Source organism: Natrix helvetica, assembly GCF_964273705.1.
Source record: "Natrix helvetica genome assembly, chromosome: 3".
Lineage (NCBI taxonomy): Eukaryota > Metazoa > Chordata > Lepidosauria > Squamata > Natricidae > Natrix > Natrix helvetica.
In genome coordinates this window covers 128,344,957-128,365,887 of record NC_138549.1, presented here as the reverse complement: position 1 = coordinate 128,365,887, position 20,931 = coordinate 128,344,957, and the positions used below count along the sequence as shown (strand labels likewise).

Below are 20,931 nucleotides of genomic sequence, written 5' to 3'. Positions count from 1 at the left end.
AAGCACACTGATTCAGGTAACTGAAGATATCCACCAATCTGCCACTAGAGTGATGATGCTAGTAGGCCATTTAACTGCCGTTAAAACAAAACTAATCCATGTTGAGCAGTGTGCTCTCTAGGTGTCCACGGTGTTAACATACAAGCATACAAACATCATCATTATGATCATATATATTACATATATAAACAAACATGCGGTAATATATAAACAAATATGCAGTAACATCAATCATATTATAACATATATTATCTTCAATTATAGTATTGATTATATAACCGTCAAAAATATTTACTCACGTTTTTCTTTCTCCTATAAACCATATTTCAGCTAATTTCACTCCTCTAACCTCAATATCTGTCATTTAACCATTTATAGAATAGTTCCCATGTTATGAAATGGGGCATTGGTTCTTACCTGATACGCCCCTTCTCGAGGCAGGTGGAGACAGCGGTCATGCATGGGTTAACTCAGTCAGTAACCAATAGAACTGAGTCTACCAAAGTGGTGTCATCGCCTGTGAGGAATGTCCTCCGGCTTTGATGACGAAGGAGATAAGTACACTGCTGTGTATTATTCGATTGCTCTCCATCCTCTGATGTTCCAGTGTTTCTCCCAGATCTCCCACTGCGATTGGTCCCAGGTCTCCCTCTGTGAACTAGGCCAGGACCTAAAGGGTGGGGATGACCGCTGTCTCCACCTGCCTCGAGAAGGGGCGTATCAGGTAAGAATCAATGCCCCATTCTCCAATGTTGGTGGAGACAGCAGTCATGCTTGGGACGTACCGAAGCTGGGCTTGTCACTGGGTGGGAATGAGCCTGGGCTAGGAGCTTGAAGAGGGAAGAACCTGTTGAAGGACCTGCCACCCGAATGCTGCATCTGCCGACATGTATCTATCCACCTTATAATGGCGGATTAAGGAGGTAGGAGTAGCCCAAGTGGCCACCTTGCAGATCTCTTCTACCGAGGCCTGCCTTGTCCATGCTGCTGACGTGGCCGCGCTGTGTGTGGAATGTGCCATGATGTTGGAAGGAGGCGTGAGGTGATGTGCCAGGTAAGCTCTAGAGATGGCTGACCGGATCTAGCGCCCAATCATAGATGGAGGAGCTTTTAGTCCCTTATTTGTGGGATGAAAGGACACAAAGAGTGCTTCGATGCACCCGAAGATGGCTGTCTTGGCAATATAGATCTGAAGAGCACGTCTCACGTCTAACTTGTGCCAGTTGCGGTCAAGATTGTGAGAAGGATTAGGGCAGAAATTTGGAAGAGTGAGGTCTAGAGATCGATGAAAGGCCGAATTTATCTTTGGAACAAAAGTGGGATCAAGGCAAAGGACCACCCGGTCTGAACGAAATACACACAAGTCAGAATGGATGGAAAGGGACGCCATTCTGAGACCCGCCGTGCAGACATGATAGCCACCAGAAAGGTTGTTTTCAAGGTGAGGTGATGCAAAGAGGCCAACCTAAGGGTGGTCCAGTGAAAAAGTCAAGGACCTTGGTTAGATCCCATGAGGGGAAGCGGTGTATGACAGGAGGGCAGAGATTAGACGCGCCCTTAATGAAGCAGCGTACATGAGGGTAAGAGGAGAGGGTCTCCTCCTGGTGTAGGGAGAGAACCGAAGAGAGAGCTGACACTTGCCTCTTTAAGGTGTTTGGTGAGAGCCCTTTATCAAGCCCTTGTTGCAGGAACTCCAAACCTGGGGGACCAAAGCCTCCAGGGGAGTAACCTTTTTAGAAAAGCACCATGTGATGAAAGTCAGCCACGTTGATTCATAGATTCTATTAGTGGCTGGGCCTGAATAGTTTGAATTACAGTCTCAGAAAGGTTTGCCGCCCTCAAGACTACCTGCTCAGCTTCCATGGGGTTAGGCGGAGCCAGGATAGGTCGGGATGGTGAATGGATCCCTGATAAAGAAGGGAGGGTATCAGGGGGAGATGCCATGAGGGGCCCACTGAAAGATTGACCAGGTCCGCAAACCATGGTCGGCGCGGCCAATGGGGGGGCGATTAGGATGAGTTCAGCCTCTTCCTCTATCATTTTCCGAATCACCCTCTGTACCAGGGGGAAGGGAGGAAAGGCATACAGGAGACCGTGATGCCACCTTAAGGCGTCCGTCCCTTCTGCGCCTGGTGTCATGTAATGAGACAGGTACCTGGGCAGCTGCTTGTTCAATGCTGTTGTGAAGAGATCCAGCACCGGAGTACCGTACCTGGAGGACAGCTGGTTGAAGATGCAACGATCCAAGCTCCACTCCACGGTATTGATTGTCGTGCGGCTTGACCAGTCTACCCTGGTGTTGTCGGAGCCCGAGATGTGTTCGGCATGGAGAGAGAGAAGGTTGGCTTCCGCCAAGATCCCTAGGTGAAAGGTAGACTCCATGAGAGATACCGCCCTCATCCCCCGTTGGTGGTTCACATGCACCTTGGCCGTTGTTGTGTTGTCTGTCCGAATCAGCACGTGGGTGCTGCGGAGTGAGGATTGGAAGTGAAGGAGGGCCAGATGGATGGCCCTCAACTCCAGCCAATTCATACTGTGGGAAAGGTCAGAATTGGACCAGAGACCCTGAGCTACTTGGTCTTCCAGGTGAGCGCCCCAACCCGTCAAGTTCATGTCCGTCATAATTACCAGATGAGGAGGTTCCCTGAAGAGGGACCCCTGAGAGATGGCTGGGGAGACCCACCAGTCCAGGGAGTGGAGGACCTCTGGAGTCAACTTGACCTTCACTAGGGAACAGCTGCTGTTGATTTTCTGGAATGGCCGTAGAAACCACTGGAGGCAGAGGCTGTGAAGCCACGCCCAAGGGACGATGGAGAAGCAGGAGACCATCTTCCCCAGCAGTTGAGACAGCTGGAGAAGAGGGACATGCTGTCTCCTCCGTACCTCGTAGACTAAGTCCCTGAGGCAGATCTGGCGTTCCCGAGACAGGAATACTTTCCCCTGAGAAGAATCAATAAGGGCTCCCAAGTGCATTAGACGAGAGGTGGGAACAAAGTGGCTCTTCTCCTGATTGATGGAGAATCCCACCTCCTGAAGCACCTGTAAGATGTCCTGGAGATCCCAAAGGGCCTGGTTGCATGACCTGGACAACAGGAAAATGTCGTCCAGGGAGTAAAAGATCCGAATGGGTCTGGCTCGTAAGTGGGCTGCTACGACTGACAGGAGTTTGGTGAAAACCCTTGGGGCTGATGACAGCCCGAAGGGGAGGGCCCGATACTGAAAGTGATGGCCCGCATAGACAAAGAGTAGGAACTATATGTGTTGCTTGTGAATGGGCACCTGGAGGACAGCCTCCGTGAGGTCCATTGATGTGAGGAGAACATGTTTGTGCACACTCTCTATGATTGACAGGAGAGAGTGCATTTTGAATCTCCTGTACCTGATGAATTGATTTAGAAATTTGAGATTGAGGATTGCTCTCCAGCCCCCCGAAGACTTTGGCATGATAAAGAGACGAGAGTAAAAAAACCGTCCTACCTGGCCTGGAGGCACAGGCTGAATGGCCCGAATGTGGAGCAGAAGATGCATGGCCTGCTCTACTAGGAGCCTCTTTTGAGGACCCCTAGAGATTGGGCACATGACAAAGTGGTTCGGAGGGCTGGATCGCAAGTCCAGGAGAAGGCCGAATTTGATTGTGGACCTGACCCACGCGTCGTTGGTGATGTCGTCCCAATGAACCACGAAGATTGACAGACGTCCCCCTATGGGGAGATCCTCCAGGCAATCATTTCTGCCTCTTGTAGGGGCGGTTGGTATTGTCCCGGCATGACCTTCTGGACTGGAATCTCTGGTTGTTTCTGCCTGATCTGTTGGAAAAAGAAGGGCCCTGCCTGGGGGGAGCCTGATGTTGCAGATGGGAGGTGGAGGCACCCGCGTTCTGACCACAAAAGGGCTGCCTACTATAAAAGGATTGATTGCAGCCCTCTTGTTTCTTAGTGGCCGGCTGCAAGACCTTTCACTTATCCTTGGACTCTACCAATAGAAGTTCTAATGGGGGACCAAAGAGAGAGAGGAAGAATAGGGAGAGGAGGCTAGCCTCCACTTGGCTCGGGCTTCCGCCTGCCACTGCTTTAGCCAAAGCAGGTAGCGGGTGGAGATGGAGGATGAAATAGCCTTGGACACAAAATGGGACGCATCCAAGGAGGCATCTGCAGCTTATTCTAGGGCTGCCTTTAATTCGTTAATATCCCTGCGAGCCCTAGAATCCTGGGCTGAAGGCCTCGTCTCTTTATCGTTGCCTTAGCCATAAGAGAACAGAGCGACTGAAGAAAGAAGCAGAGGTACCCGCCCTGACAGCCCACGCCGAGGCCTGGTGGCCTTTGACCAGAGTTTGTTCTATCCTCTTGTCTTCAGGGCAAAGAGCCTCCTCAGGAGCTGCTAAGGCTGCGTTAGGAGAAGAAAGGCCAATTATAGGCAAGTCAATAGAAGGTACCTCTAGAGTCTTGGTGAGTTCTGGTCCCACGTTATAGAGGCGCTTGTCCAAGATATTGGGGAGGGGACCTGTACCTGGTGATGCCCATTGGTTCTGGACCACATCTACAAAGAGTCTGGGCGACGGAATCACCTCCTTTTCCACCTTAGGCTGGATGAAGAGAGAGTCAGTATTGTCAGCCCTGTCCGCTTCCGTTCCCTGTGGTGCCTTGGGAGAAGGAATGCCCAAGATCTTTTTGGCCTTAAAAGAAGAGATCGAAAGAGCGGGTTTAAATAAACCGACACTGGTAGGTGGGTCGGGAGGGAGATCTTCGTCTTCCAAGAGATCTAAATCTCCTGCCGGACGTTCCTCCTCTCCGAAAACCGACGGCTGACTGGACGTGCCAGGTAACTCATGCGATGAAGAAGTTGAGAGATCACCATTCCTGCATCTGGAACCAGAAGAAACAGACCTGCATGGAGGAGAATGGTTACAAGACCTGTGCTGCTATGCCCCGTTCGATAGCCTCAGATATGATATCAGCCATGCCAGGTGAGAACGATGGCGGTGGGGTGGGGGAGAAATGTCCTCCTGGTAGAGGGAGTCCTCATCAGGAGTGATGCTCCTGCCACCCTCAGATTCATCCCCACTGTTGGCCAGATCACCCGTGCCCCTGGCATCCTCAGGTTGGATCATGGATGCAGTAGGGGAGAGACCATCTTCCGAATCGGAAGAAAGGTCAGAAGGACTAGGCCGAACAGGCCTCTGGGCCTGAAATAGAGGAGATTCCGTGTTTTTGGTCTTGGTTCTGGCCTTCAGGCTTGCAGGGGCCTGAGTGGCAGTGTCCCTTTCCTGGGGAGGTGAATCAGCTGTACCCTTGCGACTAGACCTCAGGGTCTTGGAATCAGGCTCAGTAGGGGAGGCCTCCGGGGCAGATCTGCACTTGTGTGTCCCCGATGAAGGGGACTCGTTGGTGGGTGGAGGCACTGTACTCACGGTTCGATGAGTAGTCAAAATGGCCACCTGAGCTCTTCGAGCCAAAACAAAATGGCCACTGAGGCTACAGAGCCTATGGGCTGAGCGCCACGAGGTAGCCGAGGCCACGGAACAAGGGAGGGCATCAAAAGCCCTGCGGAGAGGCTGCAGAGGCGGTAGCGACAGTCCGACGGCAGCGGGAGTGCTGATGAACAGCGGCGGTGTGCAGCAGCAGCAGCGGCACTTACCGGCGCCGGGGGCTTCTGGCGGTTCCTCCTGTGGTTGGCGGCTTGGTGGCATTGGCAGCAAGTGAGGGAGAGCCAGGGATAGCCAGGGGCGACAGCAGCGCTGAGCGGGCCTCCAACAGCCAGTGCTGAGCAGCGCTGCACCTGAAGAAACTTCTGAGGCTGCTAGCGAGTTCGGGAGGCAAGGGCCTCAAAGAATCCTTGGCAATTCCCTTCAGTAAGCCCAAGGGTGAACTGAGAGTCCTGGCTCCAAAGGGAGCAATCCAAGAAAACCTTTTTTTCTTCCTTGCAATTTGGAGATGAATTCAAGTCAATTAATTTTACCTCCCGGGATTTATTTATTTTAATTGGGTTTTAAGGGTTTATAGGCTTTTAACGTATTATATTTATTATTCGATTACAGTCTCATAACCTCCTTCACCAGTATTAATTTAATTGTTTATGTATGTATTTTAGAATGTATTTTAGTGACTGTACACCGCCCCGAGTCCTTTCCGGGAGAGGGGGCGGTCTATAAGTGTGAATAATAAATAAAAATAAATAAGTAGAGAAGCCAATTGAACTTAAGTAGAAAGTTGAGGAGAGAACAATTAGCACAGCCAGTTCAAATTGAACTGAGTCTAAAAACTGAGTCTAAAAAAGCGGGAGGACACTCCTCAGAGGCGATGAAGTCACTTTGGTACTCAGTTCTATTGGTTACTGAGTTAACCCATGCATGACCGCTGTCTCCACCAATGTTGGAGAATAGTCCGAATCTTCTTTTCCTTTAATTTTTAGGGTTAATCTATCCATCTCTGCACATTCCAGAATTATTTTGATTATATCATCTGCAGGGGTTTCTGGGTTTTTCCAACATTGTGCATATGCAATCCTAGCTGCTGTTAAGATGTGTAGAACCAAATATGTGTTATCCTTGTTATAATTTCCTGGAAGCATGCCCAACAAAAATGTCTCAGGTTTTAGAACTATTTGTTGTCCTATCATATTTTCCAGCCATGTGTGTATTTTCTTCCAGTATAAAACAATAAAAAATATTTCAAAACAAAAACAAAACTAATCCAAATTCTTTAAAATTATTTCCTGAACCCAAATCCAGGCACAGGTCAGACTAAAATCTTACTTCGAAAATAATAGAAGGCAAATTTATGGTTAGTACCTATGTTTTTCTAGAACAAGACTGTACTATAAGCCATACTGTTTCATTATTCAAATCTTCATTTCTGCAAATTGTTAGTATGCAATATGAAGTCAGCGTTCGTTAAACTATTTTGCCCAATCTAGTAATATAATGAGGCTGGAGAAAAATGCAAATTTTGTTCTGCACCGTTGTGAACCTTCTATCAAAGAAACACCACCAGGTCTTTGCAGGTTTATTAATATTTGCTTTATTATCTCTATTGTTCATCAAATGCTTATATTAACAACTAAAGTTTTTAAACTGTGTTTTTAATCTCTTTTTGCTAGAAGCAGCTTGTCAGTTTCCCAATTTTAATCAGTTTATGAACTTAGTCTACTGTATTAACTTCAGAACTGAAAGATGTGGCTTCTCCAAGTCATAACGTAACACTCATAATACTGTGTCATATGCAGAGATGGAAAGATTTCCATGTCCAATACCTTATCCTTTTGGTTGCCAGCTTTGTGATGTAGTTACCAACTTCTATGACTACTAGACAACTGGCTATTTCATAGGTGGTGATAGAGCAGCTACCAATGGCAATGGCAGAGCAAAAAGTCCAATTGTTCCACTTCAAGCTTAGGCACACAGTTGGAGCAACTGATTGCTCTTTAAAGTTTTCAGATTCCCCTTTAGTGGGAACAATATTTGCCAAGACTGCCTCTCTGGTTGCATTATTGAGTTATTTAACAATTCTACTACAAAGGTTTGCTGCACACTAATTAGCTTATCTTGTAAGTTATCCTCCGTCTGTAACTCAGTAATTGTTTTGAAATTGAGATGAAAATGTTCAGATGGCCATCCCCTTCTAAGTGTCACATTACAAATCAGATTGGTGGGTAGCATTACTTCATACATAACTGCATGTATTAATAATGCTAAAATATGTGCATACCACACACCACACACCTATAATCTTCTTAAATAGCAGCTGTTCAACATAGAAAGAATTCATAGTTCTGAAAGTATCATTGAATTTTCTCTCCATAGCATGTATTGTTTATACATGCTTCCCTATGTTGTTTTATCAATTATGTTGGTTCCCTATGTTGGTTTATCAGACCTAGTTACCTGTGGGATCGCATCCTGCCCCATACATCCCTGCGACCAATTCGCTCTCAGAGGGGGACTCCTCCGGGTGCCGTCCACTAAGCAGTGCCAGAGGGCGGCGCCCAGGAGTAGGACCTTCTCTGTGATAGGCCCAGCCCTCTGGAATGACCTCCCCCCCCGACATTAGGACAACTACCGATCTCCGCTCCTTCCGTAAGAAACTCAAGACCCACCTGTTCCAACTAGCCGGCCTGGCTTAAATAAGAACTATATTCTCGAATCCCCCCTGGCAATTTTAAATGGTAAATTTTTGGGTATTTTAATTGTTAATTTTATTGTACTGTTTTTAACTTTATAGCTATTTATTTATGAAATTGTAAAAATGTTTTATGTATATACCTCCTCCATACCATATGTTTATATATTTAATTGTACGCTGCCCCGAGTCCCTTCGTGGAGAGGGAGCGACTTATAAATTGAATGAATAAATAAATAAATAAATAAATAAATAAATAAATAAATAAATAAATAAATAAATAAATTTTATGAACTCTGCAAGTAAAATCCAAGATGTTAAATAAGGATGTAGAAATTCACAATACAAAATGAAAACAATGTAGGAAAGGAGAACTATATAACTGATTTTTTTTTTCTTACATCTCTTCTGGATAAAATGTCCTACCCTTAATCATCTGGCATTGAACAAATGCTCCCAATTATTTTAAAGGGTTTAACATGCAAGTTGTCAACCTGTTTTAATATAACTTTGACTATTATGAAATAAGAAGCAGTTCCAATAAATCTTTAGATATTTTATTGTGCATACAGTAAGGATCTTTCTTAAATGACAACTTTATTTCAAAGATGGGTCTATGAGATCACATCCCATTCTACCAAATGCACCAGTTGAGGACCTTGACAAAATATGCAGCAAAGGCATATAGTAAGAGTTGATGGAAACTTAAGAGTTGATGGAAAAAATGTTTACTTCCCAAAATCAAAGTCACCAGTATCACTGTCTTCCAACAGAAAAGGACTTGGAACATGGAAACAGCAAAAAGCAACTTAATATATATTAGGCTTAAGGGAGTCAGAAAGAATAAAAATAAATTAAGTTTCCATGTGAGCAATACAGAGGAAAAATGCATTTCTCTATGGAGAAATACTGTGCTACTTTCAAACTTTCAAAAGTCCACTGCCGCTTTATATACATTGTTTCAGTGAACATCAACTGTTCTCTCTTTTGAGAGAGAAATTTCACAGTTTTAATGTAGAGTGTTCTACTACTTAAGTTAATATTATAGGAACATCAAAAGATCTTGGGACATCAGCTCCTGAACAGAGATTTTGTAAAGAGCAATGTTTAAATAAGGCCTTGAACTGACATATCTATAATTTATAATAGGATACAAACCTATCATCTATATAGCTTTTTCACATATCCAAAAATATCTTGTTTACTTACAAGGACAGTGCAAAAAACTCCAAAGAAATATTGTGTGCTTTAGAAATGATAAGAAAAAAAAACATACTGGCAACGTTCAGCAATAAGACTTGTTGATTTTACAGTTGACATCTTTACACATATTACTTAACTTACAGTTATCATATGGTCTAAGCACGAACAAAATTTGATTGTGATAACAAACGTAATTTTTAAAATTCCAATTTATTCCAGCTGTCTTCCAAAATTGAAATGGCTGAGAAATAAGATTCATAAGATATAATGTTTTTGTGTTATATTTAATGGTGAGAAATAAATTCTTCCTTTTGCCAAGTTCAGAATAAAATATATTATTTACTTTCCTTGAACAGCACTCTCTTAGCATGCAGAATTTTCTTATAACAGCTGAATACCAAATGTCCATAGCATCCAAACAAATAACACAGCTATGTTATGAATGTCTTAATCACCATCTGAATCTGTTTTTTACAGACCGGGCAAACTGATCGTCCTTTCTTCAATCGTTTTGCACACGTGAAACAGGCCACCAAGTGAGCTGTCCTTCCGTGGACAATATTCCCATTCCGCGGCCTCTTCAGGCACACAAGGCAAGGCTTCAGTAATTCTTTGCTATTTTCAAGAGGTTGCACTTCTTTTTCTGTGCACTTAACAAACCGCAGAGAAGGTTCTTTGTCTTCACATCCCAGGGCTAGATCCAAAGAATCCATAGAGCTTTTAGAGGACAGGTTGGGCTTGACCACTGAACTGCATAAGTCTTTAGGACGTACAATTGGAGCAGAAAGTGTCCTTCGGCAATCTGGGACATCTATGCCTTTTGGGTCTTCTTTACCGTGCATTGTAGCAATGTTGGATGTAGACAGTGATTGTATTAGCCTGGGACAATCAGAGAACCAGTCTTTTCTTAAGGCCCAGCAGCGGAAGCAATACCGTTTAATGGGAGAATTGAACTTCTTGCATTTGATACACTGCCAACTGTCCTGCTGAACGAAAAGAAGCAGTCAAACCAATTAGAGATTTATGGATTCATATATAATTTTTCTCCTTCTGTATAAGGAGAAAGAACTCAAGTGCATTCAATAGTGGACCATTTAGTCCCTCAATTAAAACCAGTCAATATTCTAATTTGTTTATTAAAAATACTGAAGTCAAAATCTCTGATTTAAGAAGCCCTTTTCCCATGAATCTCACTTTCATTTCTATTCTAGGATTTCATTTTACTACACAAATTTTTTAATATCACATTCTAAATTCAAGAGATATTTAATTTCTCAGCCTCCATAATTGTATAATATTTGTTGAAACTACACAGTTGATGGTGGCTAACTTGCTTACTCTTCATATAAGATTGAGTTTGAAACTATAATTTATCTGACCAATGGCAAGTTTGTCAGGACGATGCATGCTGCAAAATATAGTCAACAAACCAACCTTGATCTGCAATATAGACAATATTTATCTATTTCTTTATTCCCAAGTTGAAACAGCTACTTGGGCCAGCTAATCCAGCCCTGTTTAATGCAGGAATTCATTTTTAAGCATCTCCACACAGAGGGCTCTTCACGCTCTGCTTGACCATAGAATGTTGATTAGCAATTTGCTCCGCTACTGAACTGCGCTTACTATTAAGATGTTTTTCCTAATATTCAACCAGAATCTTATTTCCTATAAAATGAGATCATTGTTCTACATCCTACACTCTTGGATGATAAAGAGTTTTGATATTCACTTGCATCTTCCACCTTCAGGTACTTCAAAAGTGCTGTCAGTTACTGTATTTTTCGGAGTATAAGACACACCGAAGAATAAGACGCACCAAGGTTTTGAAGAGGCAATTTTTTTAAAAAAAGTAGGTAGGTAGATAGAGGGATAGAGAGAAAGAGAGAAATACAGTAGGTAGGTAGGGAGAGACAGAGAGTAGGTAGGTAGTTGTTTCCAGGTGTATTTATCCATGTGCTGAAGAAGGAAATCGCTGACAATCTGCAGAACCTAATGCTTTGTTTCTGTTGGCACAGCACTTGATCAATGTAATTCTCATCAATCACTCTAATTAAAGAGCTTTCCGAAAGGGGAAAAAAAGATTTTGCACTCTGCAAACCTCCCCAAAACGGCCCGTTTTTCGTGAAAAACGGGGCGGGTTTTTTTCAAATAAAAGGCATGAATAGCCTGGGGAGGCTTGCAGAGTGCTCGGGGGGGGGGCAAGGGACGACGACAAAAAAGAGCAAAAAAACGGTTTTTCGCAAAAACGGGTTGATTTTGTAAAACAAAATTGCATGCATAGCCTTATGGAGGCTTATAGAGTGCTGTTGGGGGCTGGGAGGGGAGGGGAGGCAGAAAACGGCCCATTTTTTGCTCATTTCTGCCCTCTCCAGCCCCCAGGAGCTCTCTGAAAGCCTTCATAAGGCTATGCAAGGCCATTTTGGTGAAGGGGCGGGGCTTTGGGAGGCAAAAAAATGCTGTATTCGATGTATAAGACGCACCCAGATTTTCAGCCTCTTTTTTTAGGAAAAAAGGTGCGTCTTATACTTCGAAAAATATGGTATCTTTTTTAACCTTTAATTTAATTCTCAGAGTTTCCTAATACGTTTTCAGTCCTCAATCATTCTCATCTTTTTTTAATGCACATATATCTGTTTTTCTGAAAAATATTTAGAATATAGTGGCCAGAACAGCATACAGTATTCAGATGGGATCTATCCAATACAGATTTCAGTGGAAAATCTGTATTTTCTTGTATTTACTAACCATTATTTTAAAACAACGCTTCTATTGATGCAACTTAGAGTTGCATTTTCCTTTTTAACAGTGTGTTACAATGCTGACTTGTAGAAGTACATCTACTCTGCCGATGCACCTTTCCTGCCTTTAACACACTGCATAGGGCTTGTCTCCTGCTATTTCTTTCCACCAAGTGAGAGTAGGAGCACTTCCGATCCTGTCAATTAAGCAGTGTCAACTAGCAGGACCCAAGAAGTGTATCAACTGCCTCATATCTGAGTTCCCCCCCCCACACACACACACACTCCAAGAACTGGATGGCTTCCACCCTGATATTCAGAACCTATTGAAGGTCGAGTTATTCTCCCAGGGTATAATGATGGTTGAGCCCCTTGTTGGATGGGTTCTTTTCTTCTGTACTATGATTCTTACTTTTTACTTTTTAGTTACTAGCCAGTAAGAATGAGGCAACCTCTAAGCTGAATGAATGCATAAATAAATAACAGTAATAGCAATAGCCCTTTAGACTTATAAACTGTCTCCTGCTGCTCCATAGTGCTTTACAGCACTCTCTTGAGTGGTTTACAATGTCAGCATGTTGCCCAACAATCTGGATCCTCATTTATTGGAAGGATGAGTCAACCATGAGCCTTTCAGGATCGAACTCCGGGTTGTGGTCAGAGTTAGCTTTCAGTACTATATTCTAACCACTGCACCACCAGAGCTCCTAAATAAACCCATCTGCCACAGAATCAAGTATAGGTAATGAAATATAGGCAGAAAAAACTTTCAAGGTATAATAGCAAAAAACTAGTTTCACTGGAATATCATTATGGTAGTATAAGATATTTCATATCTATTGTATAATGTTGAATGTAATGGTTATTTCCACTAGGAAAACAGCGGATCAAGGTAATTTTGAATTGTGTTTATTATCTTTTAGAATATTAGCTAGACCAGTCTGCAGAATTTCTGGAGAGAAAAGACCAGATTAATATCTTTAAAATTATGCCGAAGGAATTGCTGCTATGCCAATCAGCTTTCAGCAGCAAACCCCAGGAAAGAAGTTGGCAGTGTCTATGAGGCGACCAAAGGCAGTCAGCCGTATGTCTTTCAGAGTAGATGTAGCTGTGAAAGCCTGCAGAACGTCCTGGTGACAGCCAAAGTTGGTACCACTGGCTCAGCTATTTTTTTTTAAATCACTGGATGAGCTATTTAAAAAAAAACCTGACAGGCTGCACAAAGCAGTTTGAGAGGCTGCTGCATGCACTCTGGGGCCCATATGTGGTGCAAGCCCAGGATAGCCTAACCAGCTCCTGCCTGCCTTCCATATTCAATCCCTTCATCAGCATGTTGAAAACTACTGGGACCAGGAACGAAGCCTATGAACCTTACCTAATACTTTAGTTCACTGATGAGGAGTCACTGATGAGCACTCTACAAGAATTTGATTTTCAAGCCTCATACAGAACTACTTAACAGACATGCCTTCCAGGCCCTTTGCTAATCACACCATGGGGAGAAATATAAAGGTTAATGTTTCTGCTTTCTTGTCCTTAAATCCCAGCCCTTTCTCCAGCCCCTCCTTCCATTTACCTAATTCATTTCTAATATGCCAGCAAAAAGACAATTGTGTAGGGAGAAAAACCAGCAGGGATATTAAGTTTTTTTCACCTGAATTATCTTTTCTTCTAAAGCAGGGGTGTCAAACTCGCAGTGTCACAGCGGCGTCACATGACACATCAAGACTTCCTCCCCCTTCGCTAAACCGGGAGTAGGCGTGGCCTGCCCATGATGCAACTGGCCTGCGGGCTGCGAGTTTGACAGCCCTGTTCTAAAGCAAGGTACACCATCTAGATCACTGTTAAAGCTATAGAAAGCAGGACATAATTAGCGGAATTAAGAAGTGCTGCTATGGGGATGCACAATGAGCAAAACAGGAACCATTTCCACCTATTTGTCTCAGCTCCAGAACATTTCAGTTCCATCTCTGCACAGGTACAGAAAGTGACTTTAAAAAAAACCCTTTTTAAAATGATTAGTTTGTTTACTCCGACATTTCAGCTACTTGTTGAAATCTAATCCTGTAGTCTCAGAAGCGTGAGCTCAAAAAGCTAGGTACAGGTAGTCCTTGACTTATACCATAAATGTGCCCAGAACTTCCATCACTAAGTGGTTAAGTGAATTACAACTGATTTTAATGGGCTTTTTGTCACAGTTGTTAAGTGAATCATTGTGGTTAATGAATCCAGCTTCCCCCATTGACTTACTTCAGGGGTGTCCAAACTTGGCAACTTTAAGACTTGTGGACCTCAACTCCCAGAATTCCCCAGCCAGCTCTGCTCTGCTGGCTGGGGAATTCTGGGAGTTGAAGTCCACAAGTCTTAAAGTTGCCAAGTTTGGACACCCCTGACTTACTTGGAAGACCTCTGGGAAAGTTGCAAATAGTGATCACATGACCCTAGGACACTGGAATTTTGTGAATATATACTGGTTGCCAAGCGCCTGAATTTTAATCATACGACCACTTATGTTGTGGTGGTTAAGTGTGAGAATTGTTCCTAAGACATTTTTTTCAGCACCATGATAACTTCAAACAGCCATTAAACGAACTGTCATAAAGTGAAGACTACCTGGATAACAGACCCAGCGATCAATGAAATGGAGGAATGATACAGAAAGTTCAAAAATTAAAAGCAGCATAAAATGACTAAACAGTTACTCTGAATTTCTTTAGGTCAATTAGACCTGATTACTTTCCATTAGTTCAGATTGTCCAATAAAAAACAATAGTAATGAAAACTGTTGGGCTCTCCCTCTTAAGTACTGAAAAAAACTATTTTAACAAATTATACTCAGCTTATAACCATAAACGTTATAATCAAGTACACTGAATCTAGAAAACATACCTCAGAGTGAACATCAGTATCTGTATCATCACTTAAGAACTGAGAATCTTCAAGATCATCAGAAGATGCTGTTTCACTCATCTATAATGAATGAATATAATATATAGATCAGAAAAGGAACAGGTTAGCACAGTAAGTGCAAAAACATTACACTGGTCAATGCTTTAGATCAGGGGTGTCCAAGTCCACAAGTCTTAAAGTTCCCAAGTTTGGACACCCCTGCTTTAGATCAAAATCTACATCAATGTTTCCTAATGTTTAATTTCTTGCTATAAAGAAAAAGTTTTATTTTTTTCAACTGGACTATGACAACAATGTGACTAATAATGCAATTGTCAGTCCAGTTTAGTCTAGTGGTTAAGGCACCGGGCTAGAAAGCCGGAGACCATGAGTTCTAATCTTGCCTTAGCCAAAAACAATCAGCTGGGTGATCGTGGGCTGGTCACTCCCTCTCAGCTCACCTCACAGGGTTGTTGTTGTGGGGAAGGTAGGAGAAGGAAGCTGTGTGGAATACGTTTGCCGCATTTAATTATTTGTAAAAATAATAAAGGTGGGAATAAGTAAGTAAGCAAATTATACTAATTTAACAAATATCTTCCAATTATTGGGACTTACTACTTTATTATCTTCTTTTCTTTCTTCATTAACTTGTTCACAATCAACTATTTTTGATGGGGCTGTGACACTAAAGTTATCTGAAGTGGCTTCATTGAGGAACCACAAGTCATCTGTAGTATCTGAAACAACAGCAGTATCCACATCCTAAGGAAGAATGAAGAAATACACTTTGAAGATGGTTAGACTTGCTATTTATTTGACTTTATAAAGGTAACTATGATCTCACAAAGCTTCCCTTTATAGCCACAGGCAGCTAGGTAAAAAAAATAACTTGCTATTTTCAATAACACCGCATTCTTCCTGCTTCAGCAATGCATGCCGAGAAATTTTATTTAACATCCAATTAAACAAAAGTTATAATATAAATTATACAATAACCTCAGGAAGGAGATAATTAAATAGAAACACGTACATATGCATCAAGTATTCTAGGGCCTTTAAACAGTTTCATTTTTCAAAGGAAAAGGCAGTCTCATTATTGTAATGAGAAAAAAGAATTGGTCTTCCATCATTCTTCCCAAACTTTACGTGATATAGTAAAGTCCAAGAGCAGTCAGATCAGGTATGAAATCTCTTTAATATTGATGGCTTTCCAAATCCCTACTTTTCTCCCCATTATCCTGCTTTACTTCCACAACTCCACATTCTGGAAGTCTTTCTTATTTCCTTAAAAGTCACCAATTATATGACACCCCACAACAGAAAAGTTTTTTTACTTTTATCTCTGTCTCATCCTTTTGTGATATACTAATTAATATTAATCATACATTAATTATATCAACTAATATTAATGTAATGTACAGCAGGATTCCCCAACACTACCGGACCATGAGCTGTTAAAAACCGGGTCACCTGAAGCAGCAGGCAAGCGTGCATGCATGCATCCCTCCTTGTATGAACAGTGGGCAAGTGCGTACACATCAGTGGTGGGTTGCAGGCGGTATGTCCCGATACGCGCGTACCGGAGCCAGCCCGGAGCACCGGATACTGTTCCGGTACGGTGCTCCAGAGGGCCCACCCACCCACCAAGCTCCTTACCGGAGTTTAAAGGCTTTTGCACTTCCACGCGGGCGCATGGTGCATACAGCACTTGCACGACACTCTGCGGAGCAGCTGGAGCGTCACGGAGCATCACGGAGGCCCTGGAACGCATGCACGCACTGCACGTCCATGAGGATGCTGTTGGAGTGGGATTTGCAACCCACCACTGGTACACATGCTCCATTTCGCATGCCCACTGCTCAGGCAAATGGAGCTGCGTGCACACACTTGCTCACTACTCACATGGAACCATTGCCTCTCCTCCCCCCCCCCTCACTCCAGTCCACAAAACTAGACAAGTTGGGAACTCTGATCTTCAGGCTAGAAAGCTGGAAATGGTAAGTTCCAGTTCCACCTTAGCCATGAAAGTCAGCTGGGTGACCTTGGGCCAATCATTCTCTCTCAGCCTGGCTGTGTTCTGTGGTCATGATTTATTTCAGTTGTTCCCTGAGGTTATCTAATGTGCTGGTATTTATTTAGTCTAAGGCCAGTATCTATGATTGTTGTGTTATTTTTCAGCCTCAACACAGCAACCAAAAATGTCAAAGATCACTTTGAGAATAAGAATGCTTTCTATTTTTAATAAAATAATGAAATCAGGCTAAGATATACAGGTTTGTGCATATACATCATACAATTTGCTAATATTTACCTTATTTGTATGTATATCTGTTGAATCATTGCTTCTGGACTTGTAATTGTTTCTCAGATTCCCTAAAAACCACCATGGAAGGCCAGCTACATCCCATTCTTCAACCAACAAATCCAATGTGGTTTGCTCTTTTGAAAGTTTATCTATCAGTACACCATCTTCAAAAGGGAAAAGACATTTAATTTAAAATAACTTTGCTTGTGAAATCAACTGGCGAACCGGATCACTTGGATGCAATGTACTCTAACATTATATCCATGTATATTCATCTGTGTGAATTACCGGTTGTCCTCAATCTGCAACCACATTAGGAGCCAGAATTTTTGTCTTAAGTCAGTGTGATTGTAAAGCGAGTCATCACATGACTGGATTCAATTTCATGACTATTTTTACCACTAAACTAATCCAGCTTCCCAAATTGACATTTCTTGTCAGAAAATACCTGGGAAAATTGCAAATGATCACCTGACCACAGGATACTACAACCTGTCGTAAATGTAAGCCTATTCACAAGTACCTGAATTGCGATCATTTGATCAAGAGCTGATGAGATAGTAATTGTAAGGACAGGTCATAAACCACTTTTTCTGAGGCCATTGTAACTTAGAACCATCATTAAGCAAATGGTTGTTAAGTCAAGGACTACCTGTATATATTTCTATTTCCTCCAAGACACATTATAAGCAAAAAGCTCTTTGTGTTCACTTCTGTTCATATATTGTGTAATATTTAATGATAAAGAGTTTAAATCTAACTTGAGAAATCACAAACATGAGTATTTCTAAGAAATCAACAATAAATTTGTAATATCTTAAGAAGTTATCACTATCTTGTGAGACTATTCTAAAAGCTACATGGAATAGCTATGAAAACAGCATTCCGCTTTGACATTTTATTTATATGTGCAATTTTCACAAATTAAATTGACTACTTGAATATTTCCTAATTTGTATATTCACATAAGAAAGGAATAAAATGTTTTCTCAAAAATACTTCTGAATATCTAACTTTATTAAGAAGAAATAATAGTTTTTTAAAAAAGGAAAACCACATAGGACTCACAGGTTCAACAAAAACAAGACAGTACGTACATATTCTACAAGATTCATTAGATAAACAATGTGTCTAATAGTCAAAGCACTTTAATCATGTCTAATTGAGAGGCCATATTTACCTTCTTTCTCCTTGCTCATATGGTATGTATGGTTTAAGGAAGATAAATCACGTTCATGGTTTTCCTGTTCAGTGCTGAAACTGCTCTCTCTGTTATTCTGCTTAAAGGAAAAAGGGAAAATAACTATTAGTTAAGATCTATGAGAGAAGCACAGGGATGTAACACTTCCTTTCTTAGCCACCAGCTTAAGACCAACAGTCACATACAGTTCAAATACCATCAGAGTCACAGTAGAAATAAGACTTAACAAAAATTGCATTTATTAACTGATCAAGACATTTGCTAAAGATCAAAGATCAAATAGATGCAGATAGGCAACCTGATAGTTTCCTAAGTCTTTCACTACAACTCTCATGGGACTTGTAGCCCAAAACTTTTGGAAGATGCCAGGCTGCCTATCCCTGAACCTGTTGCATGTGCACATGTGTATACACACGCACACAAACATACACAGAACACATTACAATACAGCTACAATAGGATAAATGTTTCCATTCCACAAAGGAATGCTGTCAAGCTTATCTCTGTATCAAATTAGGTAGCTTTCTCTTGAGGTGGAAAATACTGACTCAACAACAGCATGAGAAACCATCTTGATTCTCCTAAGGTTTTCAGGTATTGTGAGTTTTCATGAAGGAATAATATTTATCAATCCCTGATAAATAAATAAAAAAACTCCCACCCAGTGAAAGCTGGTATGACTAAGGAAAAGAAATGCTACATCCCAAAGAACATGTTCAGAGACTGGAACTCTGTAGGTAGAGAACAGAGAATGAGAACTCTGTCCCTGCTCTGTGGAGTCCCAAGAACTTCTGAAGAAGGCAAAGACGCACCAGTAAACAAGTCAGAAGTTCTAGCAATCCACTTTGCACAGGTACAGAGAAGGGACACTCTGTACGACAAAAGAAACCACCCAGCAATGGGTTTACCTTCAGCCGATCTTGACTTGGATTATCCTCGCTCTGATCCTTTGTGAAAGCAAGTGTCTGTGCAGCATCTAGACAGCAGGTAAAGAAAGAAAAAACCTTCCCTGGTAATAACCATTCTCACAATACAGAGGGAGCCCCTGTCAAGCAAGCATACCAAGTTCTTCGTGTATGGGTATGAAATGGTTCGAAATTTCTCATCCAACTTTGTTCCATATTTTTTTAGCTCACTCACACATGGAGAATGGAGCTGATAGATCCATCAGCTGAATCCTAATTAGCTACTACCCTCTAGCACTACAATAACGATCATAGTAGACATATTTGTCCTATGCCATTTTTTTAAAGAAAAGCCAGTGCATAGCTAGATCTGGGTCAGAGCATGGTGAGTGCACTTCTAACTCAATGAGAAACTAACTCTACCATCCCTGCTATTTGCAATATTAGGAAATGCCCATTAGTGCCAGTACAATGTACCTTCCTTATCAATATGTAGATACATTTGATGTAACCAGCTGGATCTTGAAGTAAAGGTAAATAATAAATACCTTTTTTGCTCTTGATATAACCCTGGTACAGCTTATTCTAAAGGTGCTTTTCAAAAGGCAATGGGACTTTGTTTTTTTTTTTTCTTGAAAATGTTTCGCTTCTCATCCAAGAAATGCTTTCAAGGATGAGAAGCGAAACGTTTTCGGGGGGGGGGGGGGAGTGCCTTTTGAAAAGCACCTTTGGGATATCCAGGACCTGGATGATTCTCCATAGATATTCTAGCTATGGTTTTTTTAAAGATGCAATAATAAACTACATTACTAACGTCATGTCTATTTGCCTCTCAATACCGTTATGGGTTCTGTGATGGTCTTTCTCACCATAACAATGATCTAGCTAGGTGCTAATTCAACTCTGAAGTTGCATACATGTGTGCCATGGAAAATGACAGAGATTAAAAGAGAAGTCAGAAGTTTTCAAATAGTTACATTCACTAACCATTCAGCAGCAAACATAATGCAACCTACAGACTAAATTCGGAAACTCTAAAAACAACCGATTCAAGTTTCTGATAAGAATTATCTGCCTCTTTCCCCTTATTCCAACTGGGGCAAAGAGAGGAGGGAGGTAACCTCACTCACTTATAGCCCTAATGTCATCCATTGCCAGCAACCCCTCCTGAAACACAAAAAATAGGCTCTCTGCTCTACTGCCTAGAAGGGGAATAAAGGTGTGCACACCTTGTTTTAACTTTGTGAATGTATTCATCTCAAAATGAACTGGGATCAAATCAAAAACAAAGAAGGATTGCACTAAAAGAAAGAATCTTCTGCAAACTACACTGAAACTGCACACAAGAACTCAGTTCTAGCCAGATAGAAGAAATTACGATGATCCTTAACCTGAGAATGAAGAGCAATTTACAATAGTCACTTCTTTTTATATCAGATTGGAGAGCATGTTGCATGTTCTCTGAAGTGATTGGGTAGGGCAACATAAATAGTACCATTAATATAAAGCTTGCACTAGGACCAATTTTATCATGCACAAAGCAAAACTGTTGACTGATTGCTCAATTGTCCTG

The 20,931-nt window shown here is 41.9% G+C and overlaps 1 protein-coding gene across 4 annotated transcripts in view; it reads right to left on the bottom strand.

The window, feature by feature from the left end:
• Positions 1-8,655: 8,655 nt before the first annotated feature.
• MDM4 (MDM4 regulator of p53) overlaps positions 8,656-20,931 on the bottom strand; it is a 30,102-nt gene continuing 17,826 nt past the window's right edge. For 2 of the 4 annotated variants that reach the window (XM_081947844.1, XM_081947845.1), the window contains exons 6-11: positions 19,362-19,429; positions 18,433-18,532; positions 17,259-17,416; positions 15,563-15,709; positions 14,948-15,028; positions 8,656-10,303 (exon numbers count right to left, since the gene is read on the bottom strand). In XM_081947844.1, the coding sequence (XP_081803970.1) occupies positions 9,749-10,303; positions 14,948-15,028; positions 15,563-15,709; positions 17,259-17,416; positions 18,433-18,532; positions 19,362-19,429 (1,109 nt within the window). In that variant the 3' untranslated portion in view covers positions 8,656-9,748. The remainder of the gene's footprint in view (positions 10,304-14,947; positions 15,029-15,562; positions 15,710-17,258; positions 17,417-18,432; positions 18,533-19,361; positions 19,430-20,931) is intronic. The other 2 variants (XM_081947847.1, XM_081947846.1) reach the window with 2 other exon arrangements.